The 25,964-nt window shown below is 43.6% G+C and overlaps 1 protein-coding gene across 1 annotated transcript in view; it reads right to left on the bottom strand.

Annotated features, from left to right (window-relative positions):
- ODAD1 (outer dynein arm docking complex subunit 1) overlaps positions 1 to 23,192 on the bottom strand; it is a 254,860-nt gene extending 231,668 nt beyond the window's left edge. The window contains exons 1-3 of the mRNA XM_077457426.1: positions 23,087 to 23,192; positions 18,497 to 18,564; positions 3,345 to 3,444 (exon numbers count right to left, since the gene is read on the bottom strand). Coding sequence (XP_077313552.1) covers positions 3,345 to 3,444; positions 18,497 to 18,563 — 167 coding nt within the window. The 5' untranslated portion in view covers position 18,564; positions 23,087 to 23,192. The remainder of the gene's footprint in view (positions 1 to 3,344; positions 3,445 to 18,496; positions 18,565 to 23,086) is intronic.
- Positions 23,193 to 25,964: the final 2,772 nt, after the last annotated feature.

A 25,964-nucleotide genomic window follows, 5' to 3' on the forward strand; every position in this document is an offset into this window, starting at 1 on the left:
GCACACACAACTTCCAATAACTCCTGCAGATGGCAAGTGGGCTCAAATAGAGAACAGCTATGTAGGTGGATATAGCGGTATGTACTGGGTACAGAGCACGCAGACAGCACGCACTATCTCCTAACACTACTGACTGCAAGCTCTATTATAAAAGATAGATCACTAGCTATATAGGTGAGGTGAATATAGCGGTGTATACTGCGGTCAGGGCACGCAGACAATAACCACTACACAACAGCAAGATCGAAAATCGGCCGAAAACGATCGATGTGTACTGTGTTGAAGGTACACAGAACACCCACTGCTTCAGACACCAACACACTACACGAGGCCGCCGCGCTGGCAGCCTTATATAGTGTGGGGCGTGCACTACACAGCCTGAGCTATGATTGGCCACAGGCATCCTGCCTGTGGCCAATCATGGCTCTCCTCGCTGCTGGCGCTGCGATTGGCCAAGCATGCGGGGTCACAGTGCATGCTTGGCCAATCATGAGCCAGCAATGCACTGTGCCATCGCAGTGCATTGTGGGCCGTGAGCGCCACACGAATTTGACGCGAACGGACCAAAATGTTCGGACTTCGCCGAACGGACGAACAGCCAATGTTCGAGTCGAACGTATGTTCGACTCGAACACGAAGCTCATCCCTAATGGGCACTGATAGGCGGCACTAATGGGCACTGATATGTAGCACTGATGGGCACACATAGGCGTCACTAATGGGCAACACTGAAAGGCTGCACTGATGGGTACTTATGGGTTGCACTGATGGACACTGATAGACAGCACTGATGGGCACTGATAGGTGGCACTGATAGTTTGCACTAATGGATACTGATAAATGGTACTGATTGGCATCAATGCTATGGAGGCACTGGCAGGCATTGCTGATGGGCACTGATTGGCATCATATGTAGGCACAATTTGGCATCATATGTGGGCACACATTGGCATCCCTGGTGGCCATGGGTGACATAACTGGTGGTAAACAGTGTCAGCCATCCCTGGTGGTCCTAGGTGGGCATCCTCGGGTGGGCAGCATTGATAATCAATCAGTGCAGACTCCCCCTGTCAGACGCGTGGGAGGAAAAGCCGATACATGGCTTTTCCTGTTTACATCATGATCAGCTGCGATTGGACACAGCTGATCACGTGGTAAACAGCCTTCTTCAGAGGCTCTTTAGCCCGATCAGAGATGTGGTGCTTCAGACTGACACGCCGCACCACTGATCGCTAACGCTGTGCACCCGCCCCCCCAGGTGTACGGCAGCTTGTTATCATGATCACGTCATATGACATCAGGTCAGGATAACAGAACCACTTTCCCAAGGTCATATTGCTATATGATAAGCAAGAAGTGGTTAAAGTGTTACTAAACCCACAACAATAAAATAAGTCTGTATATGCAGTAAAGCATGCTTGTTATATTCACTGTGGAACCTAAGGGGTTAATCCTGTGTACTGTGTAAAAAGGTTGGTTGATCCTGCCTCCTCTGATCCTCCCCTTCTTCTACTGTCCCCAATTCATCTCCTGATAGTACAGAGCCTTGGGGGCTTTCTGCACATGATCAGTTTTGGTGTGTATTGCTAAAGAGTTTTTTTATTTTTTGGGGGAGGGTGTATGTGATAATCACAGGGCCAATCAGCACTGCACAGACAGAGGGTCAGGGGACCTGCAGCCTCATAGGACAGTCAGAGGAGAATGAAAACTCATCCTACAAGCTTTAACCAGTGCCCGGCTGGACACTGATAGAAGTCACAACTGCCATATACTGCTGATGAGAAAAGGTATTCAGCAGTTTATATTTACTAAAATAATTCCATGTTCTGTGTACTGTGGGAGACCAGATATAGTGAATGCAGGGTCCTGGGTTTAGTAACACTTTAACCACTTGCCGAACGCTGACCGCATATTTACTGCGCCAGGTAGGGTCTATTGAGCAAGATAATGTACCTGTTTTTATTTCGTGCATTAGACATAAGGAGGGGGGGGGGCGTGCTCCACCAGAGGCGTGATTACGCACTGATTGGACACGCGATTACGCACCTGATGTCTGCCGGCCACCAGCGATTGTTCCCGGGAGAGGCAGCAATCTGTCTATATAAACAAGGCAGATTGCCATTCTGACAGGGGAGAAGACTGAGATCTTGTGTTCCTGCTAAGCAGGCACACCAATCTCTGTCTTCACTTAGTCATAGCAACCCCCACACAGTTAGAAAGAACCCCCCTAGGGACACACTTAACCCTTTGGCATATTTTTAGCACTGATCATTGTATTAGTTGCACTGGTCCCCAAAAAAGTGTCAAAAGTGTCAGTTAGGTGTTCGATTTGTCCGCCGCAATGTCTCAGTCCAGCTAAAAAAACGCTGATCACCGCCATTACTAGTAAAAAAAATTAGTAAATAAAAATTCCAAATATGTTGCTGAATACAAATTGGGTTAAATTGATGAAGAAATTTGATTTTTTTTATTGAATATATTTTATAGCAAAAAAGTAAAAAATATTGTTTTGTTTTTTTTCAAAATAGTTTTTGTTTTTTTTGTTTATAGCCTAAAAAACAAAACAAACGCAGAGGTGATCAAATACCACCAAAAGAAAGCTCTATTTGTGGGGAAAAAAAAGGACATCAATTTTTTTCTTAGGTACAGCGTCGCACAACCAATTGTCAGTTAAGGTAAAGCAGTGCCGTATCGCAAAAAATGGCTTGGTCGTGAAGGGGGTAAAACCTTCTGGGGCTGAAGTGGTTAAATGTTAAGCTTTTGCTTTGATAAAAGAATGAGAACATAACGTACATCAACTTTAGAAAATGCGTCTAAAGGCTTAAATACAAAATAAATAAATAAATGAACTAGAAATTTAGCAATAATGTAACAACAATGCCTCAAGTATCCAACCCTTAGTATCAGTCAGCATACAGAAAACAAGTACATTTATTTTTTGACCACTAGAGGGGGGAAGTGACAAAACAAGAATCTGCCGGCATCTTTCTCCTACGGCCTCTCTATGAGCTTGGCTTTATCAATTCCCCCTTGTGTGTTTTTGCTTTAATAATAAAGCAGTACATGCGTCACATAAGCTTGTCAAATTCCACTATGTGCTGTATTACATTTGCACATACTTAGAGTTATTTGCACAGCTTCTGTTCAAACAAGACATACAGTATGACAGGAATGGCAGGTGTCTTGCTTTGCCACATGTTTTCAATCGGCATATCCGCGAATCCCATGCTGCACTAATGACATGACATTAAGGGAAAATTCCCTGAGGCTGCATTCTGCCTGTTAAAGAGAGATGTCAGTCTGCGGCAGATTAGCTGAACAAATCTTGGTTAAGGAATACATACTGCTGTCTCCTTATTTGTTCCTTTTTCGCAATAGCGGTTGCTTGACGCTGTCCCTCCTTCAGGCGAAAAATGCGCTGTAGCTTGGCCAACTCACTTTCCGCTAGAAAAAAGAATATGAAGAAAAAGGAGAATCTTGTTATATCCATCTGTTCAATATGTGTCGTTCAAAACATAATACATCTCTTTTTTATATACACCTCTCAGGGACCGCAGTGGCAGGATATTACTAGTGACGTCCCTTATGTCATCCCTTAAACAACCATTAGGAAGCCAAGGGAGTCTCATTCTTCCTGCTGTACCTTATTCACGTCAAATATTTGGAGAACAACAAAGCGTAAGCTCTCTTGCAATAGATGTCTATTGACATTATAACAGAAGTAAACAACTGTGGTCTTAAGCCCCTTTCACACAATCGGCCCGCAAAGATCCGTCTGAGCGGGCCACCCATTGACTTGTATAGGCAGGCAGATGTCAGTGGAGATGTGTCCGCTGACACCCGCCTGCCATCTGATCCGACAAGATCCGCTCAAAACAGACAGATGGCGATACGTTCGCTATCCGTTCAGCGGATTGGATCGGATGAAAATGGACATTCTGTCTGTTTTCATCTGAACTTCCCATAGAGAACAGCGGGGCTCTGACAGGTCCTTCCCTGCACAGTGAGCGGAGATGGACCTGTCATCCGCCTGCTCAGCAGGGATCAATGGACCGTTCCCCCGCTGAGCGGATTCGCCTCATGTGAAAGGGGCCAACACCTCACACATAAAATTATACATTGAAAAAAATACCATATAGTACAGTGCCTTGCGAAAGTATTCGGCCCCCTTGAACTTTTCAACCTTTTGCCACATTTCAGGCTTCAAACATAAAGATATAAAAAATTTTTTTTTTGTGAAGAATCACCAACAAGTGGGACACAATTGTGAAGTAGAACGAAATCTATTGGATATTTTAAACTTTTTTAGCAAATAAAAAACTGAAAAGTGGTGCGTGCATAATTATTCGGCCCCTTTACTTTCAGTGCAGCAAACTCACTCCAGAAGTTCAGCGAGGATCTCTGAATGATTTAATGTTGTCCTAAATGACTGATGGTGATAAATAGAATCCACCTGTGTGTAATCAAGTCTCTGTATAAATGTACCTGCTCTGTGATAGTCTCAGGGTTCTATTGAAAGCGCAGAGAGCATCATGAAGACCAAGGAACACACCAGGCAGGTCCGTAATACTGTTGTGGAGAAGTTTAAAGCCGGATTTGGATACAAAAAGATTTCCCAAGCTTTAAACATCCTAAGGAGCACTGTGCAAGTGATCATTTTGAAATGGAAGTATCAGACCACTGCAAATCTACCAAGACCTGGCCGTCCCTCTAAACTTTCAGCTCAGACAAGGAGAAGACTGATCAGAGATGCAGCCAAGAGGCCCATGATCACTCTGGATGAACTGCAGAGAACTACAGCTGAGGTGGGAGAGTCTGTCCATAAGACAACAATCAGTCGTACACTGCACAAATCTGGCCTTTATGGAAGAGTGGCAAGAAGAAAGCCATTTCTCAAAGATAGTCATAAAAAGTCTCATCTAAAGTTTGCCACAAGCCACCTGGGAGACACACCAAACATGTGGAAGAAGGTGCTCTGGTCAGATGAAACCAAATCAAACTTTTTGCCCACAATGCAAAACTATATGTTTGGCGTAAAAGCAACACAGCTCATCACCCTCAACACACCATCCCCACTGTCAAAGATGGTGGTAGCAGCATCATAGTTTGGGCCTGCTTTTCTTCAGCAGGGACAGGGAAGATACAGGACCATTCTGGATGAAAACCTGTTGGAGTCTGCAAAAGACCTGAAACTGGGACGGAGATTTATCTTCCAACAAGACAATGATCCCAAACATACAGCAAAATCTACAAAGGAATGGTTCACAAATAAATGTATCCAGGTGTTAGAATGGCCAAGTCAAAGTTCAGACCTGAATCCAATCGAGAATCTGTGGAAAGAGCTGAAAACTGCTGTTCACAAACGCTCTCCATCCAACCTCACTGAGCTCGAGCTGTTTTGCAAGGAAGAATGGGCAAGAATTTCAGTCTCTCGATGTGCAAAACTGATAGAGACATACCCCAAGCGACTTGCAGCTGTAATCGCAGCAAAAGGTGGCTCTACAGTAATAAGTATTAACGCAAGGGGGTCGAATAATTTTGCACGCCCCACTCATTTTTTTATTAGTTAAAAAAGTTTCAAAAATCCAATAGATTTCGTTCCACTTCACAATTGTGTCCCACTTGTTGGTGATTCTTCACAAAAAATAAAAATGTTATATCTTTATGTTTGAAGCCTGAAATGTGGCAAAAGGTTGAAAAGTTCAAGGGGGCCGAATACTTTCGCAAGGCACTGTATGTTACATATGTGTAAATTACCAATGTTATTTAACCACTTGCCCACTGGGAACTTATAAACCCTTCCTAACCAGGCCAATGTTCAGCTTTCAGCTACACTGTACCCATATGAAATTGTTGTCCTTTAGAGTTTTCTTTCGGTAGTATTTAATCACCGCTGGCTTTTTTATTTTTTTGCGCTATAAACTAAAAAAGACTGAAAATTTTGTAAATAAATGCATTCTGTTATAAAATTTAGCAAATTAGTAATTTTTCTTCATACATTTTGGGATGTGGCATGGATATGGCACAGATGAGTACTGATGTGGCATGGATGTGGCACAAGTGAGCACTGATGTGGCATGGATATGGCATGCATAAGCACTGATGTGGCATGGATGTGGCACAGATAAGTACTGATGTGGCATGGATGTGGCACTGATGAGTACTGATGTGACATGGATGTGGCATGAGAGAAGCATTGATGTGGCACGGATGAGCACTGATGTGGCACGGATGAGCACTGATGTGGTATGGATGAGGCACGGATGAGAACTGATGTGGCATGGATGTGCCACAGATGAGTACTGATGTGGCATGGATGTGGCACAGGTGAGCACTGAAGTGGCATGGATGTGGCACGCATAAGCATTGATGTTGCAAGGATGTGGAACGAATGGGTACGGATGTGGCATGGATGTCGCACAGATGAGTACTGATGCGGCATGGATGTGGCACAGGTCAGCACTGATGTGGCATGGAGGTGGAACGGATGAGCAGTGATCTGGCATGGATGTGGTATGGATGAGTACGGATGTGGCATGGATGTGGCACAGATGGGTACTGATGTGGCACGGATGGGTACTGATGTGGCATGGATAAGGCACAGATGGGGCATGAATGGGCACAGATCAGCACTGTGGGCACTTCAGATCCAGCCCACTCGTACTGCTGTCTGGGTTCCCTCCTCTCCTCACATGCTGTACCGACCACTTTGAGTTGAGAACTGAACCGGACATGCACCTGTTTGCTGAGTGATCGCTCTATCATTGGAAGGAGCAATCATGTGGTAAAGGGCAGCTGTCATTGGCCCTTTAACCCCAATCCGTGATCACTGACTCTCCTGGGTGCGCGCCCCAGGGGGCTTAGTCATAGTACGCCCTCCCAAAACTAGCCGACCGCGCTGTAGCTATCATTCAGCTATGGTCCAGACGACAAGTGGTTAAAGTGTTACTAAACCCACAACAGTAAAATCAGTCTGTATATGCAGTAAAGCATGCTTGTTATACTCACTGTGAAACCTAAAGGGTTAATTCTCTGCATTGTGTAAAAAAGCTGTTTGATCCTATCTTCTCTGATCCTCCCCTTCTTCCACTGTCCCCAATCCATCTCCTCTTAGTACAGGCCTTTGGAGTCACTCTGCACATGCTCAGTTTGGTGTGTATTACTAGATAGTTTTTTTTTTTCTTGGGAAAGTACATGTGATCGGCAGGACCAATCAACACTGTCCAGACAGAGGGTCAGGGGTCCTGCAGCCTCATAGGACAGACAGAGGAGAGTGAAAATTCCTCCTACGAGCTCTAAGCAGTGCTTGGCCAGACTCTGATAGAAGTCACAAGACTGCAATATACTGCTGATGAGAAAAGGTATTTAGCTGTTAATATTTACTAAAATAATTGCATTTCCATGTTGTGTGTACTGTGGGAGACCAAATATAGTGACTGCATGGTCCTGGTGAGACCAGATATAGTGACTGCAGGGAGACCAGATATAGTGACTGCATGGTCCTGGTTAGACCAGATATAGTGACTGCAGGGTCCTGAGGAGACCAGATATAGTGACTGCAGGGTCCTGGTGAGACCAGATATAGTTACTGCAGGGTCCTGGTGAGACCAGATATAGTGACTGCAGGGTCCTGGGGAGACCAGATATAGTGACTGCAGGGTCCTGGTGAGACTAGATATAGTGACTGCAGGGTCCTGGTGAGACCAGATATAGTGACTGCAGGGTCCTGGGGAGACCAGATATAGTGACTGCAGGGTCCTGGGGAGACCAGATATAGTGACTGCAGGGTCCTGGGGAGACCAGATATAGTGAATACAGGGTCCTGGTGAGACCAGATATAGTGACTGCAGGGTCCTGGGGGGACCAGATATAGTGACTGCAGGGTCCTGGGGAGACCAGATATAGTGACTGCAGGGTCCTGGGGAGACCATATATAGTGACTGCAGGGTCCTGGGGAGACCAGATATAGTGACTGCATGGTCCTAGAGAGACCAGATATAGTGACTGCAGGGTCCTGGGGAGACCAGATATAGTGACTGCAGGGTCCTGGAGAGACCAGATATAGTGACTGTAGGGTCCTGGGGAGACCAGATATAGTGACTGCAGGGTCCTGGGGAGACCAGATATACTGACTGCATGGTCCTGCGGAGACCAGATATAGTGACTGCAGGGTCCTGGGGAGACCAGATATAGTGACTGCATGGTCCTGGGGAGACCAGATATAGTGACTGCATGGTCCTGGGGAGACCAGATATAGTGACTGCAGGGTCCTGGGGAGACCAGATATAGTGACTGCAGGGTCCTGGGGAGACCAGATATAGTGACTGCAGGGTCCTGGGGAGACCAGATATAGTGACTGCATGGTCCTGGGGAGACCAGATATAGTGACTGCATGGTCCTGGGGAGACCAGATATAGTGACTGCAGGGTCCTGGGGAGACCAGATATAGTGACTGCAGGGTCCTGGGGAGACAATATATAGTGACTGCATGGTCCTGGGGAGACCAGATATAGTGACTGCAGGGTCCTGGGGAGACAATATATAGTGACTGCATGGTCCTGGGGAGACCAGATATAGTGACTGCAGGGTGCTGGTTTTAGTAACACTTTAAGAGAAAGCCATCACTAAAAACATTGCACCCTCCAGATTTCAGGTCACAGGGACACTACGTGGTGGTCCTCTGGAGATTAGCATATATTTGCGATTTATCTCCTAATGCTGGAACACCTTTTGGAAGATGAATTTACTACAGAGACATCATTGTTCTTTTGCTTGAAAAACATCATCATTGAAACTAATTATGCTGAATATTCTTCTCAGAATGTCCCATGTGATATTGTCTATAGGCAGTGGTTGCGTTATCTGTGCACAGCACAACCAATTAGGAGCATTATGCTTGAAACTAATGTATGCTTCACGTGGGATTCACCTCGCTGTGGTGGAGCATTTCCATTTTTCTTGGATTACATATGATACAGGTGTTTGTTGAACTTTGGCATATAAATATATTGCAGTCCATGGATTATAAAAATATTCTCTACAATGGAGTACTGGAGATGGCCGGAATTTACTAAAAAACTATGGGGTTGATTTACTAAAACCGGAGAGTGCAAAATATGGGGCAGGTGTGCATAGAAACCAATCAGATTCTAACTTCAGTTTGTTCCATTAACCTTTGACAAAAAAAAAACCTGGAAGCTGATTGGTCTCTATGCAGAGCTGCACCAGATTTTGCACTCTCCCATTTTAGTAAATCAACTCCTTTATGTCTATTTGTGTACAGTAAAACCTTGGATTGCGAGCATAATTCATTCCCAGAAGCATGCTTGTATGCTTGTAATCCAAAGCACTTGTATAGCAAAGCGTATTTCCCCATAAGAAATAATGAAGACTCAGATGATTAGTTCCACAACCATTTATTCATAGGTCCTTCAGTTTATAGTCCATACAAAAAGATTATAGCAATGTGATAGGTTGTGTAACCATAAAATGTCCATCCACAAATGGAAGCCTCCACAAGGGGATTAGAAACAAAATCCATCAGGAGCTACAGAGTATAAAAGAGAAGAGAGGCGCCTCTAAGTGTAGCAATATGGTTACATTTATTGAACTTTTAGCAACCTGCATGGTTGATGATTAAAATAGGCACACCTACGTATGCAGGCATCTGGGCTAAAGCTGTCCACACAGACCTTCCTCCGCACTGCCAGCTCTCATCGCTATCAGTCTGCAATAGTGACCGGAAAGACTACCCTGCAGTAGAGCGTTCTGAAAGGGAAGCTTGAACCGCTCGTTGAGTGCAGAATGGAAGGGATGACATCGATGGTGGTGGAAGGGATGACGTCAATGGTGCTGCAGGGGATGGTCTATGTCAGTGATGGCGAACTGTGGCACCCCAGATGTTTAGGAACTACATTTCCTATGATGCTCATGCATTCTGCAGTATAGTTGAGCATCATGGGAAATGTAGTTCCAAAACATCTGGGGTGCCAAGGTTGCCATCACTGGTCTATGTGAACAACTTTACCCCAGATGCCTACATAGATGGGCCTGTTTTAATCATCAACCATGTGAGTTGCTAAATGTTGTACAGTACCTTCATTAGATGTAAACATATTGCTACACTTAGAGGTGCCTCTCTTCTCTTTTATACTCAGTTGTGATGTGACGCTACTTGTATATCAAGACCTCGCTTGTATATCAAGTCAAAATGTATTTAAAAATTTTGCTTGTCTTGCAAAACGCTCTCAAACCAAGTTACTCTCAAACCAAGGTTTTTCTGTACCTTGTTGGGATATAACCTCAACCAAATGCTATTCTTAGATTAATATCCCATTCATGCGCCTACTTACCAATTGCTGACTGCCCCATAGCAGATTTACTGCTATAGGGCAGCCACACTGTGTGTGATTCTGCACTCCTGGGTTTTGGGCACAAGTGGGGGTGCCGCCAACGGCTCACTCCCGCTGTGATTTTACCCGATGTCCACCGGCAACCATTGATCATTCAGTACACTGACAGAATGGCAGTCTGTCTATGTAAACAAGGCAGATTGTTATTCTGTCAGTACAGAAGTCTTGGATCCTGTGTTTCTGTAAAGCAGAAACACGATCCATGCCTTCCACTAGTAAAAGCACCTCCCCCACTACACTGAAACATTAGCTGGGCACACAGTTAAACCTTTGATCACCCCTGATGTTAACCTCCTCCCTGCCAGTGTCATTAGTACAGTGACAGTGCATATTTTTAGCGCTGATCATTGTAATAATGTCCCCAAAAAAGTGTCAGTTAAGTGTCCAGTTTGTCTGCCGCAATATCGCAGCCCCGCTATAAGTTGCTGATCGCCGCCATTACTAGTAAAAATAAATAAATATCCCATAGTTCTTAGATGCTATAACTTTTGCACAAACCAATTAATATACACTTACTGGGATTTTTTTTTACCAAAAATATTTAGCAGGATACATATTGGCCTAAATTGATGAAGAAATTCGGTTTTTGATTTTATTGAATGTGTTTTACAGCAGAAAGTAAAATATATTGTTTTTTTTTTTTTTAAATGTCAGTCTTTCTTGGTTTCTAGCGTAAAAAATAAAAAAACGCAGAGGTGGTTAAATACCACCAAAAGAAAGATCTATTTGTAGGAAAAAAAGGACATACATTTTATTTGACTACAGCGTCGCACCAGACGTGTGAGACTCCCCCTTAGCTTTAAAGGACTTAGTGAGGAGAGTATAGTGATTGAAGACCTGCAAGAAGTGATGCCAAAGAGGATCAGAAGGTCTTCCCTCTTCAGGGGAGATGATTAAGAGACCCAGAGCAAGCAATGAAGGCCCTGGAGATGGGTACCACAATGCCCCCTCCTTACTTGTTGGACTTGTATTCTGGATAACAATATGCTACAGATTTATTATCATATCTTTAGATTAAGTGATGTGCTGCTAAATACCATTTTGTTGGACCAATATTTATTCTCAGTAGTGTGGACAGTTTATAAAATTACTTCAGTAAAATAAGTTATTTGTAAAACTATGCCTTGGGGTAGGGCTGAGCTCAGTGTTCACTGGCAGTACAAAACATTTAGGTGTCCACTATGGACAAATGTGCCAGACTACCAGAACGGGTGCTTGCACTCACCACATCCTTCCCAACCACTGACGTCATCTGGCCCATTTCCTTACGTGGCCAGGAATCCTGGGCTACATAAGCAAACGGTCAAGAAATGGAGTTCATTACATCATTGCCTAAATATGGCGACATTTTTTTTTTGGTCAAGTTGTTGGGCATCGTGACTGATGATGGATTCACAAGGAGGGCCTTTCTTTGGGAATTTGTATTTTATTAATAAAGGACTTGTCAAACGATTGGGTCTCTTTATTTTTAGGTCATCTAGGAACATCTTTTTTCCTTTTCTGTGAATGAGCAGGGGTATTACGTACCTCATAATCAATCACTTGGGAGGTGGGCGCTATCTGGAGACTTCATATTATTTAAGGGAGCTTCCAACCAGCCATGGTCGTGGTGAAGAGGCCCTTGTCCTCATCAACATGGAGACAGATTTATATCCTTGGGGAAGCCTCCCCCTGCTCATGCTGAAGGCATGTGGCCTGATGTGGTTTGGGGGAGGGGATGCACGCTATTCCCCTCCCCTTTCCTGGCCTGCCAGGCTGCATGCTTAGACAGATCTGAAATTCATTTGCTGGGGGACCTTATGAATTTTTTTTTTAGCATATAAAAACATAACCAGACTCAAAGGGGTCGATTTACTAAAACTGATGCTCTCAGAACCTGGTGCAGCTGTGCATGGTAGCCAATCAGCTTCTAACTTCAGCTTGTTCAGTTAAAGAGGAGGGTCGTTTAAAAAAAATAAAATAAAATAAAAGTCAGCAGCTGCAAACACTGTAGCTGCTGACTTAATAAGCCAACTTACCTGTCCAGGGCGCCCGCGATGTCGGCCGCCCGAGGCCGACGACCCGTCCCTCGGGTCCCGGCGACGCCATTCCTTCTAAGGGAAACAGGCAGTGTAGCCTTGCGGCTTCACTGCCCGTTTCCTACTGCGCATGCGCGAGTCGCGCAGCGCTTTGTGAATGGGACACGCTGTGTTCTGGGACACACAGTTCCCAGAACACAGCACGACCCATTACCCAGAAGACAACGCGACGAGGAGAGAAGAAAGAAGATCTCCGCGGAGGAGGAAGAGGAAGATTAGGATTATGTGCCTAGCAACAATTATTTTTCCATTCTTGCTGATGTGCTACAGTAAGGGCCGGTTCACACTGGGGGCGATGCGAGGCGACACGACTTGCCTCGCCGCGACCTCAGCGGCGACTTGCAAATTACTTCTGTATAGAAGTCAATGCAAGTCGCCCCGAGGTCGCCCAAAAGTAGTACAGGAACCTTTTTTCTAAGACGGAGCGACTCGAGTCGCTCCTCTTAGAACGGTTCCATTGTACAGAACGGGGGCGACTTGTCAGGTCGCGGCACGGCAAGTCGTGTCGCCTCGTGTCGCCCCCTGTGTGAACCGGCCCTTAAAGTGATATTTACAACGCAAAAAAAAAAGAAACAAAGACACAGTTTAAACTGCCAGCAAATAAAACTTCATTGCTGATTTATTTTTATAAAAAAATAAAATAAAATAAAGTAAAAAACAAAACAAAAAAAAACACACAAACCCCTCCAGAGGTCCTCCACAATACATAGCAGTTCCCCAATAACAGTGATTGTATATAACTGTATTGATACATTGCCAGCTGGTAACAAGCCTTGGTCAATAGCTGTTAACCCTATCCACTCCAAATTCTAAATTAAAAACTGCATTGAAAGGCAAGGCAACGCATGTCAAAATTCACGTCAACACATAAAAACCCAAACATCATTTCTACAGTCAGATGCCACTGTTCCAGTTCTTTGGTTCACACGAGCAGCCCACTCATCACCTGGACGCCCCATTGGGTTTCCTCCAGAATATTTTTGTCAAATGCATCAATTGGTACCCAAGTATATCCACCAAAGGTTCCAGTACCATCAATCTACTATTTCAAGAATTTTATAAACTTGCCAGACTCATATCATTTGTTCTGTGCTTTAAAAATCTTTTTTTCTTTTTTTTTTTTACTTGACATAAAGTGTGCAATCACCGGCAAGTGTTGTAGCATCCTGTACAAAATTGCATTTCACTCGCCTCTACAAAGCTCTTCCTGTGTTTATTTGGGTTAAAGGTTCATTTGTGCCACTATAATAAAAGAGTGGGATGTTTGCAATGAACCATTATCTGAAATTGCAAGCTGGCTTTCTTGGACTATCTTTATGTACTTTTTATTTATTTTAACAGGCTTGTACAGTTGCTAACCTGGGCCAAACGCCAAGTTTACTGATGGAAAGCCCATTTTAAGGCTTGTTTATCATTACTGCTTTTTTTTTTTTACTCCAAAATTCTTTGACTCCTTTTAGGTAATGAATAAGTAATGAAAACACTTTAAAGTAGAAATAAAGGCAATTCTTTTTTTTTTTTGGGTAGTGCAAGGTAGGTTATAACCCTTTGTCAGATTTTTTTTTTTGCAATCTACTCCTGTTTCAATGATTTTCCTTCACTTCCTGTCCCATACTCAAACAGGAAGTGAGAGGAAATCCCTGCAAAAGAAGGGGGTCCCTTGGGGCCCCCCAGGTCACCAGAACTAGTGTCCCCATTGGAGGATTTTCCCTCTATAACATTTCTGGGGACATCCCCATTTCTTTCATTTCGGTTTTAGCGATAATGGTAAACAGGACAAATAGAGAGGGTGAAGCTCTTTAATAGGGGCACAGAAAGCAATAAAAACTGGCAAGCGTTCTAATCCCTCTCCACTCTATCCAAAACTAACAAAAAAGTTTTGCCTTTATTTATACTTTAACCTAAATCTTATGCCCCGTACACACAATTGGAAATTCCCCCAGCAAAAGTTGGATGTGAGCTTTTGGTCGGAAATTCCATGTGTATGCTCCATCGGACTTTTGCTGGTGGAATTCCTGCCAGCAAAAGATTGAGAGCTGGTTCTCTATTTTTCGGTCGGAAAAAGTTCCTATCGGAAATTCCGGTCGTCTATACAAATTCCGATGCGCAAAATTCCTATGCATGCTCGGAAACTATTTGACGCATGCATTGAACTTAATTTTCTCGGCTCATCGTAGTGTTGTACTTCGGGCAGTCAGCAAAAGGTTAAAGTGGTTCTAAAGTCTTAAGGTTTTTTTATCTCAATGCATTCTATGCATTAAGATAAAACATATTCTGTTGCAGAGGATCCCCCAGCCCTCCTTATACTTACCTGAGCCTGAACTTGAAACAGCGCTCTACACAAGAGCAGATGCTCTCCCGACTTTGTTTCTCCTCAATGGGCAGATTGATGGCAAGCAGCTTATTGACAAGGGAAGGAGGGTGGGGCTGAGCCCTGCTATATGTGTCAATAGACGCAGACAGCGGGGCTCGGGATCGAGCCTGCCCAGGTGGCCCAATAGAAAGTAGGTTTCTATGGGGGGCACTCGGCAGGGGGGAGGAGGGCCAGCGAGGGACCTCAGAAGAGGAGGATTGGGGCAATTATTATCAGGTAATGGTTTTCCACAGAGCAGGTGAGTATAACATGTTTATCATTTTAATAAAAAATGTATATCACGTTAAATCTTCTCTCTGTAGCATGTTCTTTTGGGGGGGGGGGGGGGGGAGGGGGGTTTAGAATTAGGTAGAGTAGGGTAAAATTATATAAAATTACATTTTCTATCAGATATTAATTTTTGGCTGTGATGCCATTGCAGGGTTTATTCCTCACTTCCTGCCCCTGCCATGCTCATACCAGAAATAAAGGGTGCAGTTGTCACTGGGCCAGGAAGGCACGACCAGAAGTAAATGCATTTTCAGACGTTCTAACCATTCCACATGCTACTAAAAACATGTTTGTGTCCACATTAGAGGAATTTCTCATTTCAGAATTCCGGGAGTATTGGATTCATGTGTGTGTCTCTCCCCCCCACTGCTGTACTTTGTGGTTCCATCCACTGACCTTTCTGTCACTACTGTGCTCTATGACATAGGGGCTGAACAATGGAATCACAGAAAGTGTCAGGAGGACATAGGCATCAAACACTTCCAGATTATTCCTCTTCTATTGCAGGGACTTTCTATTAAGATGGTGTAGCACCCTCTGTGTACTAGAATGTAGATAGGTTTTTGTTAGTGTAGGTAAAAGTTACTTTTAGCTGAGGGCTAAGCCAGATCTAAGAATCTGGTTCAGGGTTTAGTGACTCTGGGCTGGGTGACTCATCCTAGAAGCCCCTCTGGTGCCTCCCTCTGTTATCTGTGACATTGGAGAATGTTCTAGACATAGTGGGTGGAAGTTAGGAGGAGTTGCTTGGAATAATTATGAGGGCCTCAGCAAATTCCCAGTAAAGTGCTGGCAGGGGGCAGGCCACCTCATAAATAGGCATGAGTCATGCCAGGGAAGGGCAGTCGGGTGGAAAATGAAGATGGAGTGCTAAGGGAGGCTGTCGGTGGCCCTTGAGAATGCCCCCCTAGTCTGGAGGGGGGGGCGGTGACCTCGGGCCTGGGGCTCAGGTGCTGAACGAGTCTTACCAAAACACACGGAGGAAGCCCTTCCTGGAGGCATGGAAGCAAGGAGAGAGGACAGCAAGAGCCGGTCAGCACATTTGGGAGATCTCTTTAGAGTCAGTCTGATTAGATAACTGTCAGGCATTTACAGTGTTCCAGCTGGGTTCTGCAAGTGTGTGCTGGAGTGAAGAAAAGGAGCTGTATATAGAGACTGTATATAGTAAAAGTTGTCACTGAAGTTGTTGTTGGACATCCCATAACCTCCCATCCCTATCCAAGTTATTACCCTCAATAAAAAAAATAAAAAAAACAAGTCACTTGACTGTTTTCTGACTCAAGAGTGCCTGTGAAAATTTGGTGCGCTTGGCTGTGCAGGGTGGGGGATCCCAGTTTACTTGTAGCTCTTAAGAGGGCGCACTACAATGGTAAGTAAAGTGCCACTGTATATCTTTTCAATCACAGTTATTGGATATACAAGTGTTGGTGAACCATTTGCCTGTACAGATGCTAAAGCTGGGTATACACTATTAGGCCGCGTACACACGGGCGGACTGTTCGCCCAACTTTGTCCGCTGAACAGTGTTTGGGCGGACAGTCCGCTCGTGTGTGGGCTTTCAGCGGACAGTTTCAGCGGACAGTTGGACGGACAAGGTTTTTCGGAAATTCCGAAAAACTGTCCGCTGAAACCTTGTTTGAGCGAACAGTCCGCCCGTGTGTAGGCTTGTTCGTCAAACAAAGTTGCGCGCATGCTCAGAAAGGATTTTCACGCCGAAAGCTATAATGCAGTGTATAGGACGTCGTATTTTTCGTCCCGTCGTACGTGCCGTTCACATCATCGCGCACGGTTTCAGCAAACTGTTCGTCCGTCGTGTGTGGCCATGTCCGTCCATGCTAAGTTTGAGCGGACTGTTTGCCGAAACTGTTGGACGGACAAAGTTGGGCGAACAGTCCGCGCGTGTGTACGCGGCCTTAGACTTTTGAACAAAAATGTGTACGAAGATTCTCAGTACATTTGACAACTTAACGAATATCGTTCAAAATTGAATTGGCTTATAAAGGAGAAGTATGGCCAAAGCTCTTTTGGCCATACTTCTCCTGTGGGTCACAGGGATGTACTTAGTTCTGCACTCCTGTGACACAGATTCAGCCAACAGTGAGCTACACTCTACAGCGCGCTACAGTCCTGATGTCATAGAGCAGCTCATGGCTTTGCAGAGGCTGGCTCAGCCTCTGAACAGGCCGCTGAGAGCCTGAGTCAGCTGCTCCCATCCCCTCCACAGTCCTGCACTCCAATGATAAGGACCGAAGAACTGAGCGATCAGCGGTCACGTGATTGTTCAGTTCTTGGTGTAGAGCCAAAAGTGAACAAATGTGACATAGGATCAATGTTGCATCTACATGGGTGAGTATCTATTGGCAGATAGCATGTCTATTTTTATTGTTTACATTATTTTAATGCACAATAAAATAACTGTGTTGAATAATACTTGGCTATGTGTTTTACTTCAAATGACAGTTTGGGAGTAGGTAGTTACATTTTAAAAGATACAAAGTAAAATAACAAGGGACACCAACATAGTTGTATCTTTGATCTTAAAAACTACAGGATAATGGTGTTGCGGTAGCTTGCACAAATAAAAAAATAAGCATAATAATATTATTCTTGATATCCCCAGAAAAAAAAAAGCCTTTGAAAATGAATTTGCAATAACTCCATCAGTATCACCAGCAAAGCAGCTTCATTGTTATCCCATTAAAGAAGAAGAGAATGCGCGCTGCATTTGGAGATTTCATAATTTGCAGCGTCACGAATATTAACTCTCCATTACGAACGCTAGTTTACAAGACCGACCATTTCTGGCTCGTCCTTGCTTCCGAGTGCACGTGTTTGTACTTTGGACTTTTGTCAGACGGACTTGTGTACACACGTTCGGTAAGTCTGACAACACACATTTGTTGGTGGAAAATTTGAAAACCTGCCATCCAACATTTGTTGGTGGAAAGTCCAACAACAATTGTCCAATGGAGCGTACACACATTTCCCGTCGGAAAGTCAGATCGTGTGTACGAGGCTTTAGAATCAAATACCAAGTAATGACAACAAAATGTCAAGCTGTTGGTCACCTAACTCTTGCTAAACAGCAGCATATAAAATGTACCTGTTAGTGTCAGAGGGAAGCGTGAAATCTGTAGATTCTGTTGCTGAATAGTGTGATGACAGCATGGAGTTAAAGAGTAAAAGTGATCCTGACATTGTTTCAAACTGCTCTACATCAATTACGCTGTAAAAACCTTCAATAACAAAGGAACCCAAACCTCCCATAGCTTGCTATATCTCAATCTGTTGTCAGCAGCACTATAGGGGACAAAATGGCGGAAGCCTCATTATCTTTTCCTGCAGTATATAAAAAACAAACCTACCCATTCCTTCCATGTCCACATCACTGCTATCAGAGCGGATGCTGGAAGCTGATCTTCTCAGGGCCATTCTTCAATCACATTTATAAAGAAAAAGAAACAATTAATATGGATGGTAATTGTAAAGGTAATACGATTATATCAACACATCAATCATCAAAGAGGACCTGTCACCGATCCGCATCTAACAGATATTTAATATTACAATAAATATGTAAAAATACACATATATTGCTACGTCCTGATGCCAAACACAGCTACCAGCTGACATTTATATGTCTGTAAGGGCCCATTCACACCAGACGTGTTTCCCCGCAAACTTCAAAGCAAGAACAAGGCATTTTGCCTTACAGTATGTCTTATAGCATTAGTTCACATGAACGCGCTGCATCGGGTACAGTGCAGAATAACATGATACGTTTAAAAAAAAATGACATTAACCACTTGATCACTGGGCACTAAGGCTGGATTTACACCTATGCATTTTTAATGCTTTTTGCATTTTGCAGATTTGGACTACAGAACATTTAACATGGTTTCCTATGGAACAGGTTCTGTAGTGCAAATCTGAAAAATGCAAAAAGCACTAAAAATGCATCAGTGGTGTCACTAAAAGGAATACATGTCCCTGCATCAGTGGTGTCACTAAAAGGAATACATGTCCCTGCATCAGTGGTGTCACTAAAAGGAATACATGTCCCTGCATCAGTGGTGTCACTGACTTCCAACAAAAGAAGACCCCCTGCTGACACTGCAGTCACCCCTGTCAGTGACGTGCAGAGAGACGGCAGCTGCTGAAGCTCCACATTCTCCTCCCACATAGAGACACTGCCATGGGGCATGTGCCCTTTCTATGTGCCCTTTCTGCCCACTCTTGCCCCAGCCTTAGACGTGTGTTATGCACCGTAACATGAGTCTGTGGGTATGAATGAGCCCTTTAGGTGGAATGTAAAGATTTCTATTGCATACATACATATACATGTGACTCATTTATTATGGCAATGCAAAATTCAATGCCTGTATGAGATGTACACTAATCCAGAGCAATCAATCAGATGTAAAGGAAATCCAAACTGAGAGAAATACAAAGGCTGTCATTTCTGAATGCTTTCTGAAAATGCTAGTTCCCTGGCTGCCTTACTCATCCTCTGACTTCAATACTTTGTGATTTTGACCCAGAACAAGAATGCACCAAGTGGGGTTTGTTCTGAGTCAAGACCCTAGAAAGCGATCCTTGTCTTGGGTCTGGGCCTCAAAATGCATTGAAGCCACTGAATTGGCATGATAGCCAGGGAACTAGTATTTTCAGAAGAAGGTCAACAATGGCACAGGAGTTCTGTGGTTACATGACAATCCTGTTTAGGGCAATGAAGAAAAAAGAGAGCAATGCACTGACCTTCTGGGCATCTGGGAAAATAATAAAGATCATATTAGGGCCTCTTTTTAATTCCCTGAAATCTCTAATCTGAGACTTTTGTGCATTGGAAACACTGTATATACAACACACAAGCACAGGACAAGAGGCACTACCCAGAAGACCTGAGCAGAGACTCCTACTATCCAATCTGATAGAGGTTACTGTAATGAGATCATGAAAAAAGAAATCTGGTTGCTATGGATTACAACACTTTGTCATTTCATATTTTACCATAGTTCTCCTGGTAGACGTTTGATAAAAATCACAGATGTAATTAGTTGGGACAGGCAATGTTGTTTGTTTTCCTCGGTCACATAGGCAGCATGTTTTTTGACACCTTTGAAAAGCAATCTGTGGTGGATTGCTTTTTAGAGTTGGCGGACAGGTGGTTCAGGGGTGATATGCCGCTTCCTCTGCACCTATTTTTGGGTTGAGCTCTCTCCATGCCCTGCTACAACCACATGTATTAGATGTGGTTGAGGAGGGGTCCCATTCATTGACTACAGTAACATGCTGTATAAAAGCAATGTCTACAGACATGTCTACCAGCAATGTTAACTTGCCAGTAGTCAGTCGGGGTTGGTAAAAAATCACAGATCCATTGAGAGAGTATGATAGAAAATGTATACACTGTATACTGTATATATATATATATATATATATATATATATATATATATATATACAAGGGCGGACTGACCATTTGGGCACTCGGGCACATTGCCGAGGGCCCCATGCCACTAAGGGGCCCATCAGGGTTGCCAGCCTCAATAAAACCAGGGAGAGTATGTAAAAATCTGTGTTTTTTTTTAACCTCCTTAGCGGTAATCCCGAGTCTGGCTCGGGTTGGGAATTTCATTACAATAGCGGTAACCCCGAGCCAGACTCGGGCTTGCACCGCTCGATGCAGGGGAGGACACAGGTAACGTCCCTTACCTTGTCCCCTGGATCCAGCGATGTCCGCCGCGCTGTGTGATCGAGCCGTCCTGCGCTCGATTCACAGTGCCGAATGCCGCCGAGCTCCGTTCCCTGCGACGTTACGGCGCACGGGAGCGGAGAACGGCGGCAAATTCAAAAATGTAAAAAGACACAAAACACACACAGCACTGTAATCTTACAGATTACAGTGCTGTAGTAAAAAATACACACCCCCTTTGTCCCTAGTGGTCTGTGCAATGCCCTGCATGCACTTTTATATTATAAATACTGTTTTTTACTGCTTGTAATTTGGAGATTGTCCATAGCAACCAAAACATGTCCCTTTTTCATCTTTTTTTGGATTTGATTACATTATTCAATAATTTTTATTATTCTTTATTATATTATAAACTTTATCATACCCGGGATGTCCGCTAGACTCTGGTTTGAAGAGATTTCAGAGCGTTATTCCTAAGAATTACAGGACAACAAAATAAAAGCCAGATTTCCATGCAAAATAATTGTACCGCTTTCAGCACCTTATTCCAGACTGAATCATACCGCCAGGGAGGTTAAATCCCAAGATTATAGCTGCCCTCTCCTGTACCTTTTCAGTGTGTGTGTGTGTGTATTCTGTGTGTATATTGTGTGTATTGTGTGTCTGTGTGTGTATACTGTATGTGTGTGTGTGTATACTGTGTGGCCCCATAATTTATAGCCTGGGGGCCCCATAATCTTCTCCTATTGCCCGGGGGCTCCCATAATCTCCTATTGCCCGGGGGCCCCATGAGTTGCACATTCTGCCCCTGTATATATATATATACCGTAGTTAAACCTTGGATTGCGAGCATAATTTGTTTCAGAAATATGCTTGTAATCCAAAGCACTTGTATATCAAAGCAAATTTCCCCATAAAATATAATTGAAACTCATATGATTTGTTCCACAACCATTTATTCATAGGTCCTTCAGTTTATAGTCCATATAAAAAGATTATAGCAATGTGATAAGTTGTGTAACCATAAAATGTCCATCCACAAATGGAAGCCTCCACAAGGGGATTAGAAGTAAAATCCATCAGGAGCTACAGAGTATAAAAGAGAAGAGAGGCGCCTCTAAGTGTAGCAATATGTTGCTAAATGTTGTACCTTCATTAAATGCAACCATATTGCTACACTTAGAGGCGCCTCTCCTCTCTTTTATACTCAGTTGTGACATGACGCTACTTGTATATCAAGTCAAAATGTATTTAAACATTTTGCTTGTCTTACAAAAACGCTCAGAAATCAAGTTACTCTTAAACCAAGGTTTTACTATCTATCTATCTATCTATCTATCTAGCTATATATATATATATATATATATATATATATATATATATATATATATATATATATATATAAAGTAATCTAAAATATATATTAAAAAATAATCTAAAAAAATATATATATATATATATATATATATATATATATATATAGCTCTATATATATATACACATAGCTCTATATATATACATATAAATTAAAATATATCTATATATCTATAAATATGTATATATATATATATATATATGCACATTGACCAAGCTGTCACTGACGCTGCTTCTGATTGGTAGCCAGCAGTCACATGATACGGATGCCGCAATGCCTCCTGGGCTAATTTCAGGCTACTTTCACATTTGCAAAAAAATTCTAACACTGACACTAATGCGCACCAACACACCTATAGGGTTAATGTGCATTTTTGATGCATTTAACACACATTTAAGGTGTATTAAAAACACAACCCAGACGCCCTCCTTTATAAAGGTAAAAGTGTGTTTTTCCACCTCACTGATATTTATTAAACGCTGGTCAAATGCATTGTAAATGCACCGTAAATGCGCTGTAAACACTACAGGTGCGTTTTTGGAGCTTTCCTATATATTTGAATGTAGTTTTGTTCTTGTCGCAAAGCGACGCAAGCACTACATGTTTTTCTGATGTGAACAGCTCTGCCTGCTGTCCGTATTATCGATTGTAGGCTACTTTGCTGGGTGTTGGGGGAGTGGCAAAAACGCATCCCTAATGCCAGTGTGAACGGAGCGCTGGGAGTGGACATTAAGGGGTTAATGATGGATATAATGTACACATTTATTTAGAACTAAGTAACAGATCTAGAGTTCTATGTCTATACATAGAGGATGATATAAAGTCACTGCAGAGAAGCATCTATATGTATGTGGGGGACTCTGCTGATCTCCCCCTGTGACAATACCTGATTCTCGGAGAGGTGATGAACTTTGGGATATCTGTGCTCCTCTCCAGTACACTCTTGCTTGAGCTTGGCTCAGTGTTGTCAGTGATGTTTGCTTGGAGACGGTATCCAGGAAGTAGCCAGTCAGTGAAATCGTTCACCAATCACAGCCAGGCTGGGAGGGACAACACACAGCTCTGTGTCACCTTCTGGTTACTGAGCAACCCCAACACACAAAGGAAGGGTGGATTGTGGTTGTAGAAAGTAATTTGAGACTCTTCTTCTTAGAATGGAGAAGACAGATTAGTGATGACAAACTATCCTTCATTATATTACTTGGGGAGAAATCATTATTATTGTATTTATGCCATAAACCTTCAATACACGGATTAGGAGTTTGTGTATACAGGTGTTCACAACACATCAAGGCTTTTCTATTCAAACACAACACAGCTTAATTGCATGTGTTTAAATACAAAATGTGTCATTTGACAAGAAATAGCTGCATTTCAACTTTTTTTCCTGCAATTTGAGAATAGACTACTGTCACATTTGTGCGTTGCAGGAGCGCTCGCAAAATCGTGCAATTTCCCACAATGCACAGAATTGTGTTGTCCTTTTTGGAGATATGCCATTGATTCCAATGCCCTGTACACACGGTCGGACTTTCCGACGGAAAATGTGCGATCGGATTGTGTTGTCGGAAATTCCGATCGTGTGCGGGCTCCATCTGACTTTTTCTGTCGAAATTTCCGACACACAAAGTTTGAGAGCTGGATCTAAAATTTTACGACAACAAAATCCGATTGTTTAAATTCCGATCGTGTGTAGACAATTCAGACGGACAAAGTGCCACGCATGCTCAGAATAAATTACGAGACGAAAGATATTGGCTACTGCCCTCTTTATAGTCCCGTCGTACGTGTTGTACGTCACCTCGTTCTGAATGATCGGATCTTCCAGCAACTTTGTGCGACCGTGTGTATGCAAGACAAGTTTGGGCCAACATCCGTTGGAAAAAATCTGACGGATTTTGCCGTCGGAATGTCCGACCGTGTGTACAGGGCATTAGGCGTCGTTCACACAGGATACACAGAACTGTACGCCTGTGCAGGGCCGTGTTTACCTGTTTACAAATGTTCCATGCATCATCATGCCTGCAATCCCATTGATGTCTTGGATATAGCGATGTGTCCCAATATGATATCTTGGGTGCATAAAGCCATTCACTTGTATGGCATGCTGTATGCGACACATGCAACTCTGTAGGCAATCAGGAAATTACACTAGGTATATAAAATGCCTATAATAATCCTGTGTGCGTGAACCCTGATAATACAGTTTTTGAGGAGCAATAATATTGCAATTTTATAGAGCAGTGTGATGTTTTTTATGTGCAGTTGTGGCTCACATTGGCCATATTAGGGTTAATTTAAAGCCTGGACCTGAATGCACAGGCTCTGAGTCAGGGGCCGCACGCCATCCATGCTGTCAAAATCAGCTAAGCTGCCTGTACAGCTGATACACTCCCATTCACCAATATGGACTGCCTGCAAGCAGCTCGCCACAGGTACAAAAAACATAAACAGATGGTTCTCCATGCTATATGAGGCTGAGCACTTATGTGAATGAGCCCTAAACAAACCAGCAGTGGTCATAACTGAAAGATGCTGAAGTTTTCTTAATTGTTCTGTTATAGCTCTGAGAATCTGTTAGTGTCTTGGTACTTGTATTGCTGGCATGTACTTATGTCACTCTTGTGTTTTTAGTAAACCATTCTGATAGGATGGTTTGTTTGGCCTATTGAAGCACACTGTTTTCATTTTTCATGCTAACGCCTTTAAGTGCTGTTGCCAGGGGCGGACTGACCATTCGGCCACTCGGGCACTGCCCAAGGGCCCCAGGCCACTAGGGGGCCCCATCAGGGTTGCCAGCCTCAGTAAAACCAGGGACAGTATGTAAAAATCTGTGTTTTTTTTTTACATCTGTCTCTGAAATGTCCCTTACCAACATCCTTTTGGTCTAAAAATACTGAGATTATAGCTGCCCCACCTCTCAGTACCTTCTCAGCCAATAGAAACATGTCTGTGTATACTGTGTGTACATGTATGTGTATACTGTGTGATTGTATACTGTGTGTGTGCTTGTGTATACTGTGTGGCCCCATAATCTCTGATTGCCTGGGGGCCCCATAATCTCCTATTGCCCATGAGTTGTCAGTCCGCCCCTGGCTGTTGCACTGCAAAGTTGTATACCATTACAAAATGAATAAAAATAATTTATCCAAAAACATATTTTAACCACTTCAGGACCGCCGTATTGCCAATGTACGTCAACACAATGGCACAGGCAGGCACAATCACGTAGATGTACGTGCCTGCCTTCCAGCGGGTGGGGGGTCCGATCGGACCGCCTCCCGCTGGTTACGGCGGTCCGGTTCGCCCCCTGATGAGGGGATGGCCGTTGGTTTTCGGCCACCCCCTCTGGATCGCTCCTGGCCAATGAGAAGCTTCCTCCCACTGTGTATTGTTTACACAGGAAGGAGGAAGTGATGTCATTCTCCTCGGGGCGGTCTTTTTGACCGGACTACGAGGGGAAGACTAATAGTAAGTGTGCACCAACACTACACTGACATGTAGGTACACACAGGCACACAAACCCCCCCCCCCCCGATCGTCCCCCGATCCCCCCCGCCCCCCTCCCCCCCAGTCACAGTGTCACTGATTGCATTGATCATTTCTTTACTGATCAATGCATTCAGTGTCAGTTGTGACAGTAAAAACTGTCAGGACAGTTAGTGTTAGGTCCAGGGTAGCCCCCTATCACCCCCCAATAAAGATTTAACCCCCTGATTGACCCTAGAGTTAACCCTTTCACCCCCTTTTGCCAGTGTCACTAA

This window comes from Lithobates pipiens, unplaced genomic scaffold (assembly GCF_037356315.1).
Source record: "Lithobates pipiens isolate NorthernLeopardFrog02 unplaced genomic scaffold, aLitPip1_a1.2 Scaffold_27, whole genome shotgun sequence".
NCBI classification, from domain to species: Eukaryota; Metazoa; Chordata; class Amphibia; order Anura; family Ranidae; genus Lithobates; species Lithobates pipiens.